This window comes from Quercus suber, unplaced genomic scaffold (genome assembly GCF_002906115.3).
Source record: "Quercus suber isolate HL8 unplaced genomic scaffold, Cork oak 2.0 scaffold_497, whole genome shotgun sequence".
NCBI lineage: Eukaryota > Viridiplantae > Streptophyta > Magnoliopsida > Fagales > Fagaceae > Quercus > Quercus suber.
Genome location: NW_027069946.1, coordinates 100487 through 117546, shown reverse-complemented (window position 1 = coordinate 117546; position 17060 = coordinate 100487). Strand labels below are relative to the sequence as shown.

Genomic DNA, 17060 nt, shown 5'->3' with positions numbered 1-17060 from the left:
CATCTGCACAATTTCACAAAACGGAAAGGGAACATGTGCACAAACACCAAAAACAGAACACAGAACTTGATTAGATTCAAGTTAGTTCTAGAACAGAGGAAAAATTGGCCTAAAACAGAGGAGAATCAACTCTAAACAACATGCTAAACATATAACAACAAGAAAACATAAGCACAATGCATGAAACTAAGTAACTGTGCATGTGTGTGCTTATGTGTGCATGTGCTGATGCATATAGGTGCGTGTGTTGATGCATAAGAGTGTAGCACCAGATGCATGAGGGGTGCCTAGGTGTGTACCTAGTGTGTTCAACATGTGCAAAGTGTATGAAACATATGAACAATGACCACACCGAGTGAAACAAGGTCAAACAAGTGAAAACCCATAGATTGAAATCACTTGATTCCAATTAGGCACAAAAATGTCACTTGAACATTTTGTCAAACACATAGCATTCATAAATGTACTCGAAGCATGGACAAAGCATGAATATGTGAAAATATACCCTCAATACATGTTAAAATGCCACATGTGGCCAACATAGATGCACAATAGGCAAATGGGACTCGGCCCAATCAAAAAAAATTGAAAGGCTTGCACAAAATATAAGAAACCCAACCCAATTTCGAAAAATTCCCAAATTTTGAAACCCTAACATACATTACTGCAAAATCTAAGAAAATTATGAAGAATATGTTGAAGGAAACATACCTTGATGTAGAAACTACAGAAAAATGCTTGAAATTGATAGGGTTTAGAAAGAAATTGATTTTGGGTTGAAAAGGGGTTCGAATGAAGTTATGCGAGGGAAGTGTTTGTGATTTGAAAAATTGTCACATCTGCTATATAAAATTGAAAACACGTGTTTTTCGCGGGTTACAGAGTAGCAAGACAATCGCGAAATTGGCCACTGAAGAACATGAAATTTCGCGAGAAAATCTAGGTCGCGATACAGTCGCGATACCTTTTGTTTGAATTTGGAAAAATCTAGTTTTTGCCAAACAGCATTTCACGAGAAGCTGTTGGTCGTGAAACAATCGCGAGACAATCGCGATAGTCTCTGCGTGACATGATAAAAAAATTATTTCCCTCAAGCCCTTTTCGCGGGAAGCTCTAAGTCGCGAGCTTCTCGCAAAACAACTCCTGAACCAGATTATGATGAAAAACACACAAAATGCATTTTGAACAAAAACAAAGAACACGAAAGTATAAAATCACTTTCAAAAACAAATAAAACACTTAAAAATATTTTTGGGTTTGATCAACAAGTATTTGAGCATACGCATCCCATTTGAACATGTACAATCACACAAATGAGATAAACATTCAGTGAATCGAAGTCTTGTGTATTATGGGTGAGTATCAAGTGTGAAATAGTCCTTACACCAGAGTGAAGCTTCAATGATCAATTCAATCGAGTTATACACAACTGATACGAAATCAAGTGGACTATCTCAATTGTAGAAATGAGTATATATGACCTCCCACAAATTAATTACATAACTTAGAAACTTTTCATTTGGCTTCTGCATAAAGCATAACAATTGATCCATTTTTGGACAAAACATCTCTTTTTGAGATCGGTGTTTGAAATTTTTCATATTTCAATATTGATGATTAGCCTTTGGCTTTCTGAGCACCATACATTTCAAAACATAAGTCGCTTTCCCTTTTTCATAGTCAAATACTAGTATGTGCGACAAACTTTTGCAGCTCGATATCTTTATTCATTTGGAGATTTACATTTAGTGAGCTCTTTTGCAAAAACAAAAATTAAAGTGGGAAGAGATATAAACACAAGTCTATGCAAGTATCAAGACCATCAAGACTATTGACCAATCATTCATGACAAGCTTGAAGATCTATTTACAACAGTCACACTTAGTTTTCAAGATTTCTTCCACAAAGATAAATGTGCATACAAAACAAACTAAGTTCGTAAATGCACTACGCCATAAGTATGAAGGTACTAGGCCAAACTCATATGAGATATGCACAAAACAAGCGATCAAACTTTTTGAGATTTTTTTCAATTCTTATGGATTTTTGAATTTTTGAACACACCCAAAACAGAACAAAAAAAAAATCAACAGAAAACAATTGGTATAAACCAAAACAAGTAAAAGATAACATACTATAAAATGAAGGCAATGCATGAAAGGATGCAACAGCAAATGTCCCTAATCATTGAAAGAATTAGTGCATGGACATGTTATAATGCTTATGCATGAGTACCCCTCTTCACCCACACATCACGTATGTTTGGGGTGATATCCTTGACGGATTGGGTATGAGAGTTGGGACTTTCAAACCTCCATGTGAAGCTTTTCAAACAATTGGTGAAGGCATCAATCATCTTCATCACGTCCATCATCCCTGGATCACGGTTTTGACTTCTTGGTTGCTCACCACCACAAATCCTCTCGTCATTTCTCCTTCCTCGTGACCGAGGAGCACTTGCATTGTTCAATGCTCTCAGCTTATGACAGTTGGGTCTTGTATGTCATTGTAATCCACAAAAGTGACACACATGATTCGTTCTAGGACCCTGTTGTGATCTTGGAAGTGATCTTCCTCTAGATCTAAATCTGGCTTCTGATTGATTACGGGACTTATTAAACACCCATTGATCAGCCACATTCTTCTTCTTTTCAGCCTTAACTTTCTCAGGAGTCGGCTCTTCTACAACCGTATCTTTGGCCTTTATGAACTTCACTTCTTTGGTGATATTGGCTAATGAGCTGCTCCTTCCGGTATATCCCAGTCCAGACTTGTCTAAGGCATGTTTTTGAGATGAAATAACAACATCTAGCTTCTTGGACGAGACCCTCTCTATCTTGGCTTTTGCTTGTGCTACCTCTTACTCAAGAAATCTCACTTTTATGTAAGCTTCTAATAGCTCACTATTCAGTGTTTCAATCTCACACTTCGCTTCTTTATATCTCACCAAAAGGCTTTTGTAATCCTCCTCAGCCCTCTTCATCTTTTTAATGGCTGCGTTAGCCACCTTTGCATATCCATCGGTCTTCTCAAGGAGGGAATTATAGGTCTCTTGCAGACCCACTTCTTTTCCTCTACCTCATCTTTAGATTCCTAGACTATTCCAATTGATTCCAAATCAGAGTGCTCACCAAGCTCCTTCATAAATTCACCCAAATCATCTGAGGAATCCACATGAGCAATGGTCATGAATGCAGAGTAGTTTCCTTCTCCGTCACAGCTTTCTTCAGAATCCGAATTTGAAGAATCTGAATCACTCAGCATTGTCGCATTTGCCTTACCCTTTCCTTTTAGATAATTTGGACACTCCTTCTTGAGATGTCCATGGCTATTGTATTCATAACACACAATGTCTAAAGGAGATTGAGAATCCTTCCCCTCTTTCCTCTTAAACTCTTTCCTATCACCTCTTGAAGATGAAAACTTCCCTCTGTTGAATGGTTTCCCACTGTTCTTCATCTTCAGAAATTTGAGGAAGTTCTTTGTAAGAAATGCTACTTCCTTCTCCACTCCATCTTCTTCGGAGGAATCATCCATTCTTTCGGTGATGGTTTTGAGGGCAAGCGATTTACTCGTCTTATGGGAAGGAAGTCCAAGTTCATACATTTGAAGAGACCCAATGAGCTCTTGGATCTTAATTTCATCCAAATCTTTGCTTTCCTCTATGGTTGTGACTTTCGCTAGAAAGCTCTCCGATAAGGACCTCAAGATTTTTCTCACCACGTTAGTATCTTTAATCTTCTCACCAAGATTGAACTTAGCAATAACAATTTCGTTAAGCTTCCCATAGAACGAATCAAAAGATTCATAATCACCCATCTTGAGCTCTTTAAATTTGGTAGTAAGCATCTGGAGTTTTGTGTCCTTAACCTTTTTTGTACCTTTATATGTAGTCTCCAAAATCTCCTAAGCTTCCTTGGCAATTGTCATGTGAGATATCTTGTGGAATTCATCTGGTGATACACCACAGAAAATAGCATTTAAGGCTTTACTATTAGCATTAGCCGCCGCAAAAGCTGCCTTATCCCAAATGGATTTTGCAGCCTCCGGCCTAGTCCATCCTACTTCAACCGCATCCCAAATGGTATCATCAATAGAGCATAAAAATGCACTCATTCTGACTTTCTAGAAAGCATAATTGTTTCCATCAAAAAATGGTAGAACATTTAGGGATTGAGACCTATCCATCTTAAAGAGGGTCAAAGATTACACTTAGGTATTTAAACCACAGCAAGTGTACCCGCTTTGATACCAATTGAAAGTTTGAAAATGTGTCGAAAATACACGAGTAGTTTAGACCCCGAAATTAAAGTTACGGCTTGATTGATTTTACACTAACTTAGTACTAAGTGTAGAATAGTGTAAATACAAGCGTATAAGCACAACAACTACTCTAATCAATATTTAACGCAACATAGCAGTAAAAATGAAATGAACAAGAGTAGGGGAGAGAGATGCAAACACAAATAACACCGAGACGTGTTATCGAAGAGAAAACCGAAGAACTTGGCAAAAAATCTCTTCGCCGCCTTCCAAGCGGAAATCGATCCACTAGACAATCAGTTGGGATACATGGGTTAGCAAGAGACCCTCCAAGTCTAATCTACCCGATGCACCTAAGCCCTCTAAGCTTTTACTCCAACAAGGCTTCTTGGAACCGTGTCTTGTCTTAGTTCTCCAGATCCTGCAACAAGCTCCATGTTGCATCTGCCTTCATCGCTTCTTCCAATGCTTCCCAGTAGCACCAAAACGCCACTTCACACTCTGAAAAGTTATGGTAAGTGTTTGGGCTATCAACCTCTCAATGGTATGGAAATGGAGAGGTAGGAGATGAGGAAATTCCCAAAACAAATGTGTAGAGGATTGTGGGTATAACAATCTTTAACTTTCAAGGTGTTTTGTTAGGGTTTTTTCTCAGAGGCTCTCATCTCAATTGTGGGTAATGTGGGTATATATAGTGTGGGTATAGAAAGTGTGACTTAAGCTGGACAGGCTGGCAGAACAGAATGCCTTGCGAGTGTCTCGCGGGAAGGCCTTACCTGCAAGATACTCACGAGACACAGCTGTCTCCACTTAGCCTGACTCTTCGCATTCCAGCATGTGCAGGGCATATGTATCACTTAGCGGGAAGCTAAGTCACGAGACACCTGCGAGAAATCTTCAGTCTTCAGATGCTTGAGTCTTCACACACTCTCTCTCTATCACACAACCCTTACAATGAAATCCCACAACAAAACATAGGGTACAACAAATTGAATATAATTACAATCAAATTTAGCATGGAATATAAGCCAACAAAATCAAATAGTTGTAAATAATAACTTTACAGTTTTGATTAATTTTAATCACATGTTTAAGTTCTGTTTAGCTTAGTTTTCACATGTTTAGCATTAGGGTCAGTAGATGGTAGCAGTTAACAAAAGCCTAACACAAGACTAAATTGACTCTATTTGAAATTCAGAAGACTGAAATGACAAAACTGAAATTTAGATGACTAAAATGATAAAAGGTGAAACTTAGAGGATCAGTTTTGCACTTTGGCCTTACTTTTTTCTCCAAATTTTAACTCACATGAGAACTAAATTTTGATTTTTTTTAATATGATGACATGGCTGCACAAATGGCAGTTGATGTGGCAAGTAAATCAATTTTTATTTTTTCCCGTTTGATATGTCAAAATTTTCTATTTAAGGAATAACGGTAAAGACCAAAATGACACAACAATTAAAGGTTAAAGATCAAATTGATACAATTAAAAGTTAGGAACCAAATTGACACATAGTATAATTGATAGTAACCATTTATGTAATTTACCCTTTGTATATTTTTGTTTCCTTTAAATTAACCTTTTATACTTTATTTGCAATATTTTGGCTTCCCATTTTGAGGGGTACGTTAAATATTTGTGTAGATATATTATCACTCAACTTTGCCAATATTATGTTTGTGAAAAAATAATCAATGAAAAAGGACAGGCAAAAGTTTTCAATTGTTCATCCACAAGAACACAACAGCATGTCTTCGAAAGGTATTTCATTTACCTTTGCAAAAATCACGTGGTAGGAAAAAAAAATGGTTTAAAAAGATGTGTTGGTAAGCCCCATATTGGTTGTTTGAAACAAGGACAAAACAATTTTGAGTATAGTATTTGAGGGAAGAAATAGTAAAAAATGAAGGCTGCAAGGCTTGCACGCCATAGGACAAGGAGGCGTTACAGGCGTATGATCATATATTTCATATCAAGAAAAAGATAATGGCAAAAAAATGCGTTCTATATATATATGGAATCCTTAATGAACTTTGACAGAGTAACAAATCTAATGATATCACAGATCAAAGAAATGAAGAAAATTGTATATTCTCATTAATCAGTAAAACAGAGTACAAAAAGAGGTATATATACACGAAGAAGAAGCAAAAACTAACTAATCAACTCTGTCACGTGTTACATATCCTACAGCTAACCTTTACACGTGAACTAACAAGTCCTTTACATATTAACTCAAGCTACATGTCGTTTTTACTTGTTTTATGTCTTCATTTGTGTCGTTTAGCTTCACACCTGTTCTGCAGATACCCTTGTAGCTTTGACCCTCTTCTATCAAGCTTACTTGATCTTGCTCAGACCTGTTTCTTCCATTCTGATACTCCCCCTCAAGGGTAGCTGCTGAATGAATATTAATCATTCCCATTTTGCAAACCAGAGTTGAGAATTGACTAAAACTCAATGCCTTAGTCAATAAATCTGCAAGTTGGCAATGAGTTCTAACATGATTCAATTTAATAACTTTCTCTAACACTTTATCTCTAACCACATGGCAATCTATCTCAATGTGCTTGGTCCTTTCATGAAACACTGGGTTTGATCCAATGTGTAGGGCTGCTTCACTATCACAAAACAACAAAGCCTCCCTTTTGTGTTCAACTCCAATGTCCTTAAGAAAATACAATATCCACACTATTTCACAAGTAGCCACTGCCATTGCTCTATACTCTGCTTCTGCAGATGATCTAGAGACTGTTGATTGTTTCTTGGACTTCCATGAGACTAAGGAATCACCAATGAAAACACTATAGCCTGTGACAGACCTCCTGGTGTCAGGACAAGCAGCCCAGTCAGAGTCTGTGAAGCCTTTTACATGCAAATCCGTGCTAGCTGAAAATAGAAGACCCTTACCTGGTTCATTCTTCAAATATTGGAGCACTCTATGCACTGCATTCAGATGTGGTTTCCTTGGCTTGGACATGTACTGGCTCAACCTATGGACAGCAAATGTAATGTCTGGCCTAGAGATTGTTAAGTACAATAACCTTCCAATAAGTCTTCTATAAGCACTAGGATCCTTAAGCTCTTCCCCTTCATACTTGCTTAACCTTACATTTTGTTCCATTGGTGTTTTGGCTGGTTTACAGCCTAACAAGCCAGCATCACTTAGCACTTCTAAAGTGTATTTTCTTTGACACATTGATATTCCCTTATCTGACCTTGCAATCTCTAAACCAAGAAAATACTTCAAGTCACCTAAATCCTTCAACTTAAACTTCTGATCCAGCAACACCTTAAACTGATCAACTTCTTCCTTGTCATTACAAACTATCAACACATCATCTACATAGATCAACAAAACCATAAAGCAATGACCCTTTTGTCTAGTAAACAAAGAGTAATCTGCCTTAGACTGTTTGAAGCCCAACTGAACCAAGGTAGAAGAAAATTTGGCAAACCATTGTCTGGAAGCCTGTTTCAGCCCATAAAGTGACTTATTCAACTTACAAACCATCTCCCCCTGGCTCTGAAACCCTGGTGGAAGAGACATATAAACCTCCTCAGACAAATCCCCATGTAAGAAAGCATTGTTAACATCTAGCTGCCCAAGATACCAACCCTTTACAGCAGCCACAGCCAAGAGACACTTCACAGAAACCATTTTTGCAACAGGTGAGAAGGTTTCATTGTAATCAACCCCTTCCTTTTGTGTGAAACCCTTGGCAACCAACCTAGCCTTATACCTCTCAAGAGAACCATCTGACTTGTACTTGACTTTATAAACCCACTTACAGCCAATGGGTTTCTTATTTGGAGGTAAAGGTGTCAAGGTCCAAGTATTATTAGCTTCTAGAGCTGCAATCTCAGTAGCCATGGCTTCTTGCCATTTAGGATTAGACACAGCTTGATAATAGTACAAAGGCTCAACAATGGAGGAGATAGAACAGCAAAAATGTTTATAGGAAGGAGAAAGGGAATGATAAGACAAGTGAGAAGATAAAGGGTGAGAGGTACCTGTATGAAAAACAGTGGCAGTGGGAATTGAGGATACCTGATTGCAGTGATATGCCTGAAGATAAGAAGGCTGTTTATGGACCCTATCAGACTTTCTAATAGGCACAGGATCAGCCAAAGGCTCAGGTGGTTCAATAGGAACATCATGTAAAAACTCATCATCAAGATCAGTGTGCACAGCAAGAATAGAATCATCAGTGTGCACAGCAGGCAAAGAAGGAGAAGTAAGAATGTGATCAAAAGGATCAGAAGAAACAGAAGGAAAACAAGGCAAAGGAATGGACTGAGAAGAATCAGAACAAGGGGCAGAAGCAGAATTAAAGGGAAAAACAGTTTCATGGAATACAACATCCCTAGAAATGAAAATGGAATGGGACTGAAGGTCATACAACTTATAACCTTTCACATTGAAGGGATAACCAAGGAAAACACACCTCCTTGCTCTTGGAGAAAATTTTGGTCTAGAAGAGGCAACAGTGGAGGCAAAACATTCACAACCAAAAACTCTCAAATGTTCATAAGAAGGAGGATGTTTAAAAAGAAGTTCATAAGGAGTTTTATTGTGAAGTGGAGCTGATGGCAATCTATTAATCAAATATGCAGCTGTTAGAATGCAATCACCCCAGAATTTAAGAGGAACATTAGACTGAAAATGGAGAGCCCTAGCTATGGACAGCAAATGTTGATGTTTTCTCTCCACAACAGAATTTTGTTGTGGAGTATAAACACAACTATGTTGATGGACAATGCCATTAGAGTTGAAAAAATCAGGCATATTAAATTCCATAGCATTATCAGTTCTAATAGACTTAATTTTGCAACCAAATTGAGTAAGTACCATAGAATAAAATGAAGTGATGAGGGACCTAACTTCTGATTTAGATTTCATTAAGTAAACCCAAGTGGCACGGGTTGCATCATCAACCACAGTAAGAAAGTACTTAAAACCATCCAAAGTAGAAGTAGCATAAGGACCCCAAACATCCAAATGAATCAAATCAAAGGCACAAGAACTGATCTTATTATTGAATGGAAAAGGCAAACGTTTCTGTTTGGCCAAAGGACAGATATTACAAAGATCATTACAAGCCTTTTGTAAACAAGGAAGAAAATGAGCTAAAGCATGAAGTTTAACATCTGATGGGTGTCCTAGCCTTTCATGCCAAAGAGAGGAGAGATTGGTTGAAGACAAGGCAGCAGTAAAAGGATGGAAAAAAGTACTTAATTTGTGGTGAACAAGAAAATCTGAGAGAGCAGTGGCAGAATGCTGATGTGAAGAACCACACTGCAATAGGTACAGTCCATCAACTGCATGTCCCACTCCAATCGTTCTCCAAGTGAGAAGGTCCTGTATAAAACAGTAAGAGGACAAAAGAACAAGGCAATTTGGTTGAATTTTAGTGAAAGAACTGACAGAGAAAAGGTTAAATGTAAAAGAGGGAACACATAGCACATTGTGAAGAGTAAGAGAAGGGGACAAAATCACAGTGCCAATATGTGTGACAGAGGCTGTTTCTCCATTAGGCAATTGAACCATGGATTGATTGATAGCAGTGATAGAAGTCAAAAGATGAGCAGAACATACTATATGGTCAGTGGCACCAGTGTCAATGACCCAAGTACTAGAATTATATGCTCTTCTATTGACAACTTGGGCAGAAAATACTGAATGTGTAAGAGCCATACCTGCCATGGAACAAGCATTAGATGTCACCACATTAGCCATGGCATTGGTAAGAGAATTGGACCCTTGAACAGAAGTGTCTAATGGAGAACTAGGGACCCCAATCAAAGCAAGAAGCTGTTGATATTGCTCTGGAGTGAAAACTGGTGTCATGGAACTTGAAGCAGGCAGAAATGATAAATCTTGGGACTGTGGCTGAGGCTGTGGAAAAGTCACTTGATGTGCCATTGTAGTCTTGCCCTTGAACTTGTAACCAGGGGGAAATCCATGCAACTTATAGCATTTATCAATAGTGTGACCAGTCTTACCACAGTGAGTACAGATAGGCCTCTCTTTTCCCTTAATCCCATTATTGCCAACATAGTTAATCCCAGAATTAACATGAAAATTCTGTGATTTAGCAGCTAAAGCAGTTGACTCTACTCTTGGATTGGAACTGTGAATAGCAGACCTCTGTGTTTCTTCTTGAATCATTAAGGAATACACTTTGTTGAGAGAGGGAAAAGGATCCATAAGCAAGATTTGTGTTCTTACTTGTGAAAAGGAATCATTAATCCCCATCAAAAATTTCATAACAGACTGTCTAGATTGTAAATCACTAAGCCTAGTGTTCACATTACACGTGCATTTGCCACAAGTGCAAGAAGGAAAAGGACTATTATTTTGCAATTGATCCCAGAGAACCTTTAACTGAGTGAAGAAGTCAGTAATTGTAGTCTCACCTTGATGAAGATCTGCAATTTCCTTTTGAAGATTGTAAATCTTGGGACCATTCTGTTGAGCCAACCGATTCCTCAAATCATTCCAAATTCCCAACGCAGTGTCCTCATAGATGATACTAGCTTGAAGTTTGGGTGAAACTGAATTTGTCAACCAAGTTCCTACCATATTGTCACACCTAATCCAAGCTTGAACAGCCGAAGGTGTAGAAACCAATGGAGATGACAAGGTGAGAGTACCATCGATGAATCCTAGCTTATTTTTGGTGAGCAGAGCTTTCCTCACTGCTCGTGCCCAAGCTGAGTAATTCTCACTCCCTGTCAATGGCTGAGTCACAAGCACAGTGCCTGGACTTTCTCCATGGTGCAAAAACAGGGGATCATCCATTGGAGAATCCTGAGAAGATGGAGGAGCACGTTCAGTTGTAGGAGTTGAAGAAGTAGCAGTGGAAGCCATTGATAACAAGGACAAGCTTTGGCAAAGACGAAAGAAAAGGAATTGAAGAAGGAAATCTTTGGCAAAGAGGAAAGAAAAAGAATTTGAAGAAGGAAATATCAAAGAAAAAAACTTTGAAGAAATACCAAACCCTAGAACAGAGATTGGGAAAAATCAAGAACAAGCACCAAACCCTAGAACAGAGATTGGGAAATATCTAAGAACGAAGAAATACTGCGAGAATTCCAGTAAAGTTGCTCTGATACCATATCACAGATCAAAGAAATGAAGAAAATTGTATATTCTCATTAATCAGTAAAACAGAGTACAAAAAGAGGTATATATACACGAAGAAGAAGCAAAAACTAACTAATCAACTCTGTCACGTGTTACATATCCTACAGCTAACCTTTACACGTGAACTAACAAGTCCTTTACATATTAACTCAAGCTACATGTCGTTTTTACTTGTTTTATGTCTTCATTTGTGTCGTTTAGCTTCACACCTGTTCTGCAGATACCCTTGTAGCTTTGACCCTCTTCTATCAAGCTTACTTGATCTTGCTCAGACCTGTTTCTTCCATTCTGATAAATGACACAACACTTATTACACGCCAATGCTCAATGTTTATGGCAATCATCCCCTCCACTTATAAATGTCATTTCTCCCTTGTTTGTTGGGCTCAATGGTGACATTGTTACCACAACTACTTTGAAAAAAATTGTGAGTCATCATTGTTCAGAAATGTCAATGACTTGGATAAGCATATGCCATTATATATGCATGCATATCTGAGTTTGCAGGCACTAATACAATAATTGTAATCCTTTGATGTATGTATATAATTATTAGTATGTGATAAAATGGTGAGCATTGAATGGGCTCTCTTGGATATAGAAGTTGTTTTGTTTTGTTTTGTATTTTCTTGATGTTTTTTAGTATATATGGGAGATATAAAAACAATCTGAATATTCTTTTAGAAATCACCATAACTAGTTAATTACAGTACTTCTTATCATTCACGAAGCTTAAACTACTTTATATTACAGTAGTACTACTTTATAGTACTTTTTATTTTCTCCGCCAAGAAAAACAAAGAGAGAAAAGATGTAAAAAACATAGTTAAGACTCCTTTAAGATAGGTTCCAAGCTTGACCACCTTTCATACTGAATTTTTTAAGCCTTCCAAAGAACATGACAATGATGAGGATGGATTTTCCCATTGTACTCCACCTTCCCACGAATCCGTACCATGTGTCTATACAGAGGGTATCTGGTTTCAATTGTCGTTTGCAACTGTACCCAGTTGTGAACCCAACATTCCCGTACGCACTATATAAAAGTTGTCATCAAGAATGTTAGTTATTATGCAAATAAGAATAAGAGTAATGCTATGTTCAACCATATATAAATTGATATTTTAGAATTTACTTTGTGTCACATCCGAATAATGTGATATGCATGAGATAGGAAGATATGATTTTATTTAAGAGATTACTAAAGAAAGTGGGGAAAAGGAAGCTTACCTTATAACTTCTATGGTGACATTCAAAACATTAAAGTTGAGGGGGTCTTCTTTCATTTTCTGTCTCTCTGTGATACATATGAGAATAATGAAAATGGCTAAATAGGAGAGTTGTGAGAAGATCAGACACTCCATAAAAGTCTTCTTTCGACTTTGTTTCCCATTATCTGAGACCTCCTCATGAAGTTTTGGTGGAGCGAACGTAGTATATGGTGGGAGATACCTGCAAGAGAAAAGTAAACGTAGCCACCCCCATTAAAAGAGTTTTGATTTTTTGGGAGTAAATTTAATTAAGTTCATTTTGGCAGACTTGGTATGTACGCGTGCTGAATTTTATTTTATATTTTATCATGAAGTGTAATAAATTTATAGATACTCTGTGCACTAAGCTTTCATTTTTACAAAAGTCANTTTTTTTATTTAAAAAAAAAAAAAAAAAAAAAAAAAAAAGAGAAGATATTTATATTGTGTATAGTATAATTTTTTTTATTCTTCCTTAAAAGTTATTATAACTTTCTTTCTTTTTTTTTCTTTTTTTTTTTTTCTTTTCTTTTTAACACAATTACAAAGATCCAAAGACACGCATTAATGAAGTGACAGTGGCACTAATTCTTTGGGAATTTTGTCCCCCATAAGTAAAAGGCGATGCTTTCAGAGAAGCTAGCAGATAAGTAATTGTAATCTAATCATGCTATGAAAGGTTGCGACTATTGTAGTTATTTTAATGCTGTAACCAATTAATGATGGTCAGCTGCGGAATTTATATTATGATGAAAGGTTGAGACTATTCTAGTTATTTTAATGCAGTAACCAATTAATGATGGTCACAGTTCAGCTGCGGAATTTATATTATTCGAGTGTTAAATGTATTTGATGTTCACTTTTGTATCTTTTATTTATTTTTTTTTCTCTAAGTTATATTAGGAAAAGTTATATGGAGAAAAGTTAATGCATGTCCTCAGAATATTAATTTTAGAAAACAAATTAAAAATTTTTTGTAAAAAGAAAAGAAAATTAATTGATATTCTTGACAGCTTTTTATATTTCTCATAAAAGTAGTAATAAAACTTTCATAAAATAATGCTTTAACAAATGTCTTAACATGACTCATTTACCTTTATCCATTTTATTTTGATATTTGTTCAAAGAAGATAGGAGGAAAAAAAAAAAAAAAAGAGTTCTATGGTACTATTTCAATAGAAGAACATGATTAAAAAAATGCATTCAATCTAATATAGAACATTCTTGTGTACGTATCTTGTGTAAATAATATATATTTTTTCCTCTAGTCTAATAATAAAATTTTAAGAGTTAGAGGTTTTTTTTTTTTTTTTTTAAAGATTCAAAAGTCTCCAGCATAGTCAAAAACTTTCAGGAAAGTATGAAGAAAAGAAATCCCCGTATCTATCTAAAGCTTCCACCTTATTTCTTTTTGCTTAAGCACCTTGAACTGTACATGAGTTGGAGTTTTAGATAGTTGAGGAATCATTTCGATTGAGTCATAGAAAGTTTTGTTTAATTGTCAAATCTCAGTGAATGGGTCCGTTTACAATCAAGTGGCATATCGACTCTATAGTCCTATCCAGGGAAAGATGTCTGAGTTATTTGGAACAGATGAGTCAAGTGGCTTAACCCATGAAAGTTGTGAAAGGGTCAGTCACAACTTATGGAGTATGTGAGTGTGACTAGTCATCAAGAACATAGGCTGAGCCAGAACGGACGAGAGGGTTCAATTGTCTTCCCAGCTTTCCAAAATCTTAAAGTTTTATAATTAACTTAATTATAATTCTGCCCCTCGTTCCTTCCCATTATATTTTATATTTTGTGTTCATTTTTTTGATGAATTTATTGCCTATATTAATTTTTTATAATCATAATAAAAGTATTGTTAATTATTTTTTAGATGTGATATATAGAAAAAGTTTATAAGGCCTTAAATTTTTTATGTAATAATTTATTATTTTTTTGTAACAATTTATGTAAATTACATAATAACATGAATTTAAATAAGTTTATATTTAGTGTTTATCTAATTTTAAAACGGCTTATTCATATATTAAAAAAAAATTAACAGGGAAACAAAATATAATTAATTTTTTATTGTTCTATGAATTTTCTTATATTAAAATATCTTTTTATATACAAATGAATGACTCAAAATATTTTTTTTAATAGAAGAAAATGAATGACTCAATAAGTATAACCAAGATGGTATGATGAATGTAATAAGACTTACATCATTACTACGAAGAGAACCAGAATTGCTGAGGAGATGGTGGAGAGATCAAAGACTGATTCACCAGTGTGCCGCGAGTTCACAGTTTGAAACAACGAGCCAACGATTTTCTGATACGAATTCAGACCATCCATGACTTGTGAACTCCACTCCATGGAGCAAAGCAGTAAAAACTGTATCAATATGAAGCCGAAGACAGTCATAGCCAGAAGCAAAGCGTGAGGACCAGAGAGCAAATGACCATAGCCCATGTCTCCATAATTCATCAATATGTATCTGAATTCCTCTCTTTCAGTTGTTTTCTTCAAGACCCAGATCATGAATAACAAGCATGGGGGATACAAAGTGTTCCCCATGAGGATTTGTGGAATGAGAAGTAGTAGGAGACCTGAATTCTTCTTGAAAACAATCATGTTCTCATTTGTTGGGACGAAACCACAATTTGTGAAAGTTGAAACAGTTGTGAAGACAGAAAAGGTCAGTGTTTCTAGGCCCTTGTCTTTGAGTACCTTCCTTGCACTTGGAACAAGCCTTACATACAGTGAAACAAGAGTAGAACCAATTAGATGAACCACAAAGAGATAACCCAAAACCACATATCCCAAAAACTTGATAGAGCTATACTTAAGACTATCAAAACCCAAGCATTTATTTCCGTTATCATCAAGAGTATTGGTTTCAGGTTTCTCTTTTTCTAAATCAAGCTCAATTTGATTGTCAGGATTTGTACATTTTGGAACATTGTGATTGAGGTTAACAAGAGTGACACTGTTTTGGTCACTACTAGGACAATTTTTGAGGAACTTGGACCTTGCAAATTGGAGTCCAAGAAAGGAAGTGAATACCTCTCCACCAACAAACATTAAGATTGTCATAATAATGAGTTGGGTGTGGGAAAAAACCTCCATTTCGATAGTTGACATGCTTGAAACTGTGGTGGCAGAGACGGACATGAAGAACATGTCAAAGTCCATAGGCCTAAACCAAGCAGTTCTTGGCTTTGAGACCATCAAAGCTAGATGACCAAAAATAGAGACAATTATGAAGTAACTGAGCTGGATCCAAAAAGGGTTGACATGAAAGAGGAAGAAATGAAAAAACGAGCGATTTCGACAAGAGAACGATTGGTAGAAACAAGAAAAGCTAAAGAAAACCTCTAATTTCTTGCCAAAACAAGAAAAATTATTCATGTTTTCTGAGGTAAGATTTGCCTTACAATGCTTAAAGCGGATATATGGGCTTCTTATAAAGGGGCAGTACGTACCGTACAAATTCTACTGTTTAGTGTTTGGCATGAATTATTTTTGTCAACTTATGTCATTATTCAATTTATTTTTATTACTATTCATAGGTTCTATTGCACTTTTTATACTATTTATAGGTTTTACTGTATTATTTCAGTTTACTTTTATCTTTATTTATAGTACTTTCAACAAAAAAATTTCAATTTTAGCAAAATAAGTAGATTTTAAATGGACACTTAGTGGGATTTTTTGATGTACAATTAGAAATTATTTATTTATAGAAAATGTTAACAAATGTTCTAAGGTATTTGTGGGGCCAATTATCTTAAAAATGTATTGTTAAGGTAGTAAGAAACAGGCCTGTGGCCCAATGGCCCAGTCTGAGGGCATTAATCCATCTGAGGATGGCTAAATAAGGACATAGTGGGAATAGTATAAGAAAAGGAAATGGATATTGTATACAATAGTCCAAAATACGTCCGAGGAGAGAATCCATCTCAGAAACGATGGTTCGAGGTTGGTGTAGCTATCTTGCCGCCTTGGATATTCCGCAAAGTTGTGTTACAACTGATAAATAGATATGGGATAAGGGAGGAGCAAAGAGAGGTAACAAATATCTTGTAAAGCTGCTACCTCCACATTAAATGCTTCCCAGCTAACTCTCTGGCCGCATTAATGTCAAAGTGATACCTAAACAGTAGTTAAGCAGCCTTATGGCTACTAGTTGAAGATTCTGGAAGGTGTTGGAGGGGACAGAAAGGAGTTCCTAGAATCTTACCTACATGTGTATGGTGAATATAATGTCCGGATCGTGGTATATAATATGGAAAGGTAGATTGAAGAAGGGGGGAGGAAGAAGGAAAAACGAGAGAAAAGGAGAAAAAAAAACATGAATAATCCTGTTCATTAAGCAGATAGAATAAAAAAAAAAAAA

The 17060-nt window shown here is 36.2% G+C and overlaps 1 protein-coding gene across 1 annotated transcript; it reads right to left on the bottom strand.

The window, feature by feature from the left end:
* Positions 1-12110: 12110 nt before the first annotated feature.
* Positions 12111-16073, bottom strand: LOC111994695 (sodium transporter HKT1). Its single transcript, XM_024026578.2, has 3 exons — positions 14883-16073; positions 12648-12869; positions 12111-12453 (listed from the first exon to the last, which is right to left on the bottom strand). Exons 1-3 carry the CDS (start codon positions 16070-16072, stop codon positions 12255-12257), a joined length of 1611 nt encoding a protein of 536 aa, XP_023882346.1. The 5' UTR covers position 16073; the 3' UTR covers positions 12111-12254.
* Positions 16074-17060: the final 987 nt, after the last annotated feature.

Excerpts from the sequence above, each read along its gene's own strand:
- LOC111994695 (XM_024026578.2), bottom strand. The coding sequence starts at position 16,072 with ATGAATAATTTTTCTTGTTTTGGCAAGAAATTAGAGGTTTTCTTTAGC. Across the intron at positions 12,870-14,882 it reads GTTCTCTTCGTAGTAATGAT|GTATCTCCCACCATATACTA; the intron begins GTAAGTCTTATT and ends TTTCTCTTGCAG. Across the intron at positions 12,454-12,647 it reads GTCACCATAGAAGTTATAAG|TGCGTACGGGAATGTTGGGT; the intron begins GTAAGCTTCCTT and ends ACTTTTATATAG.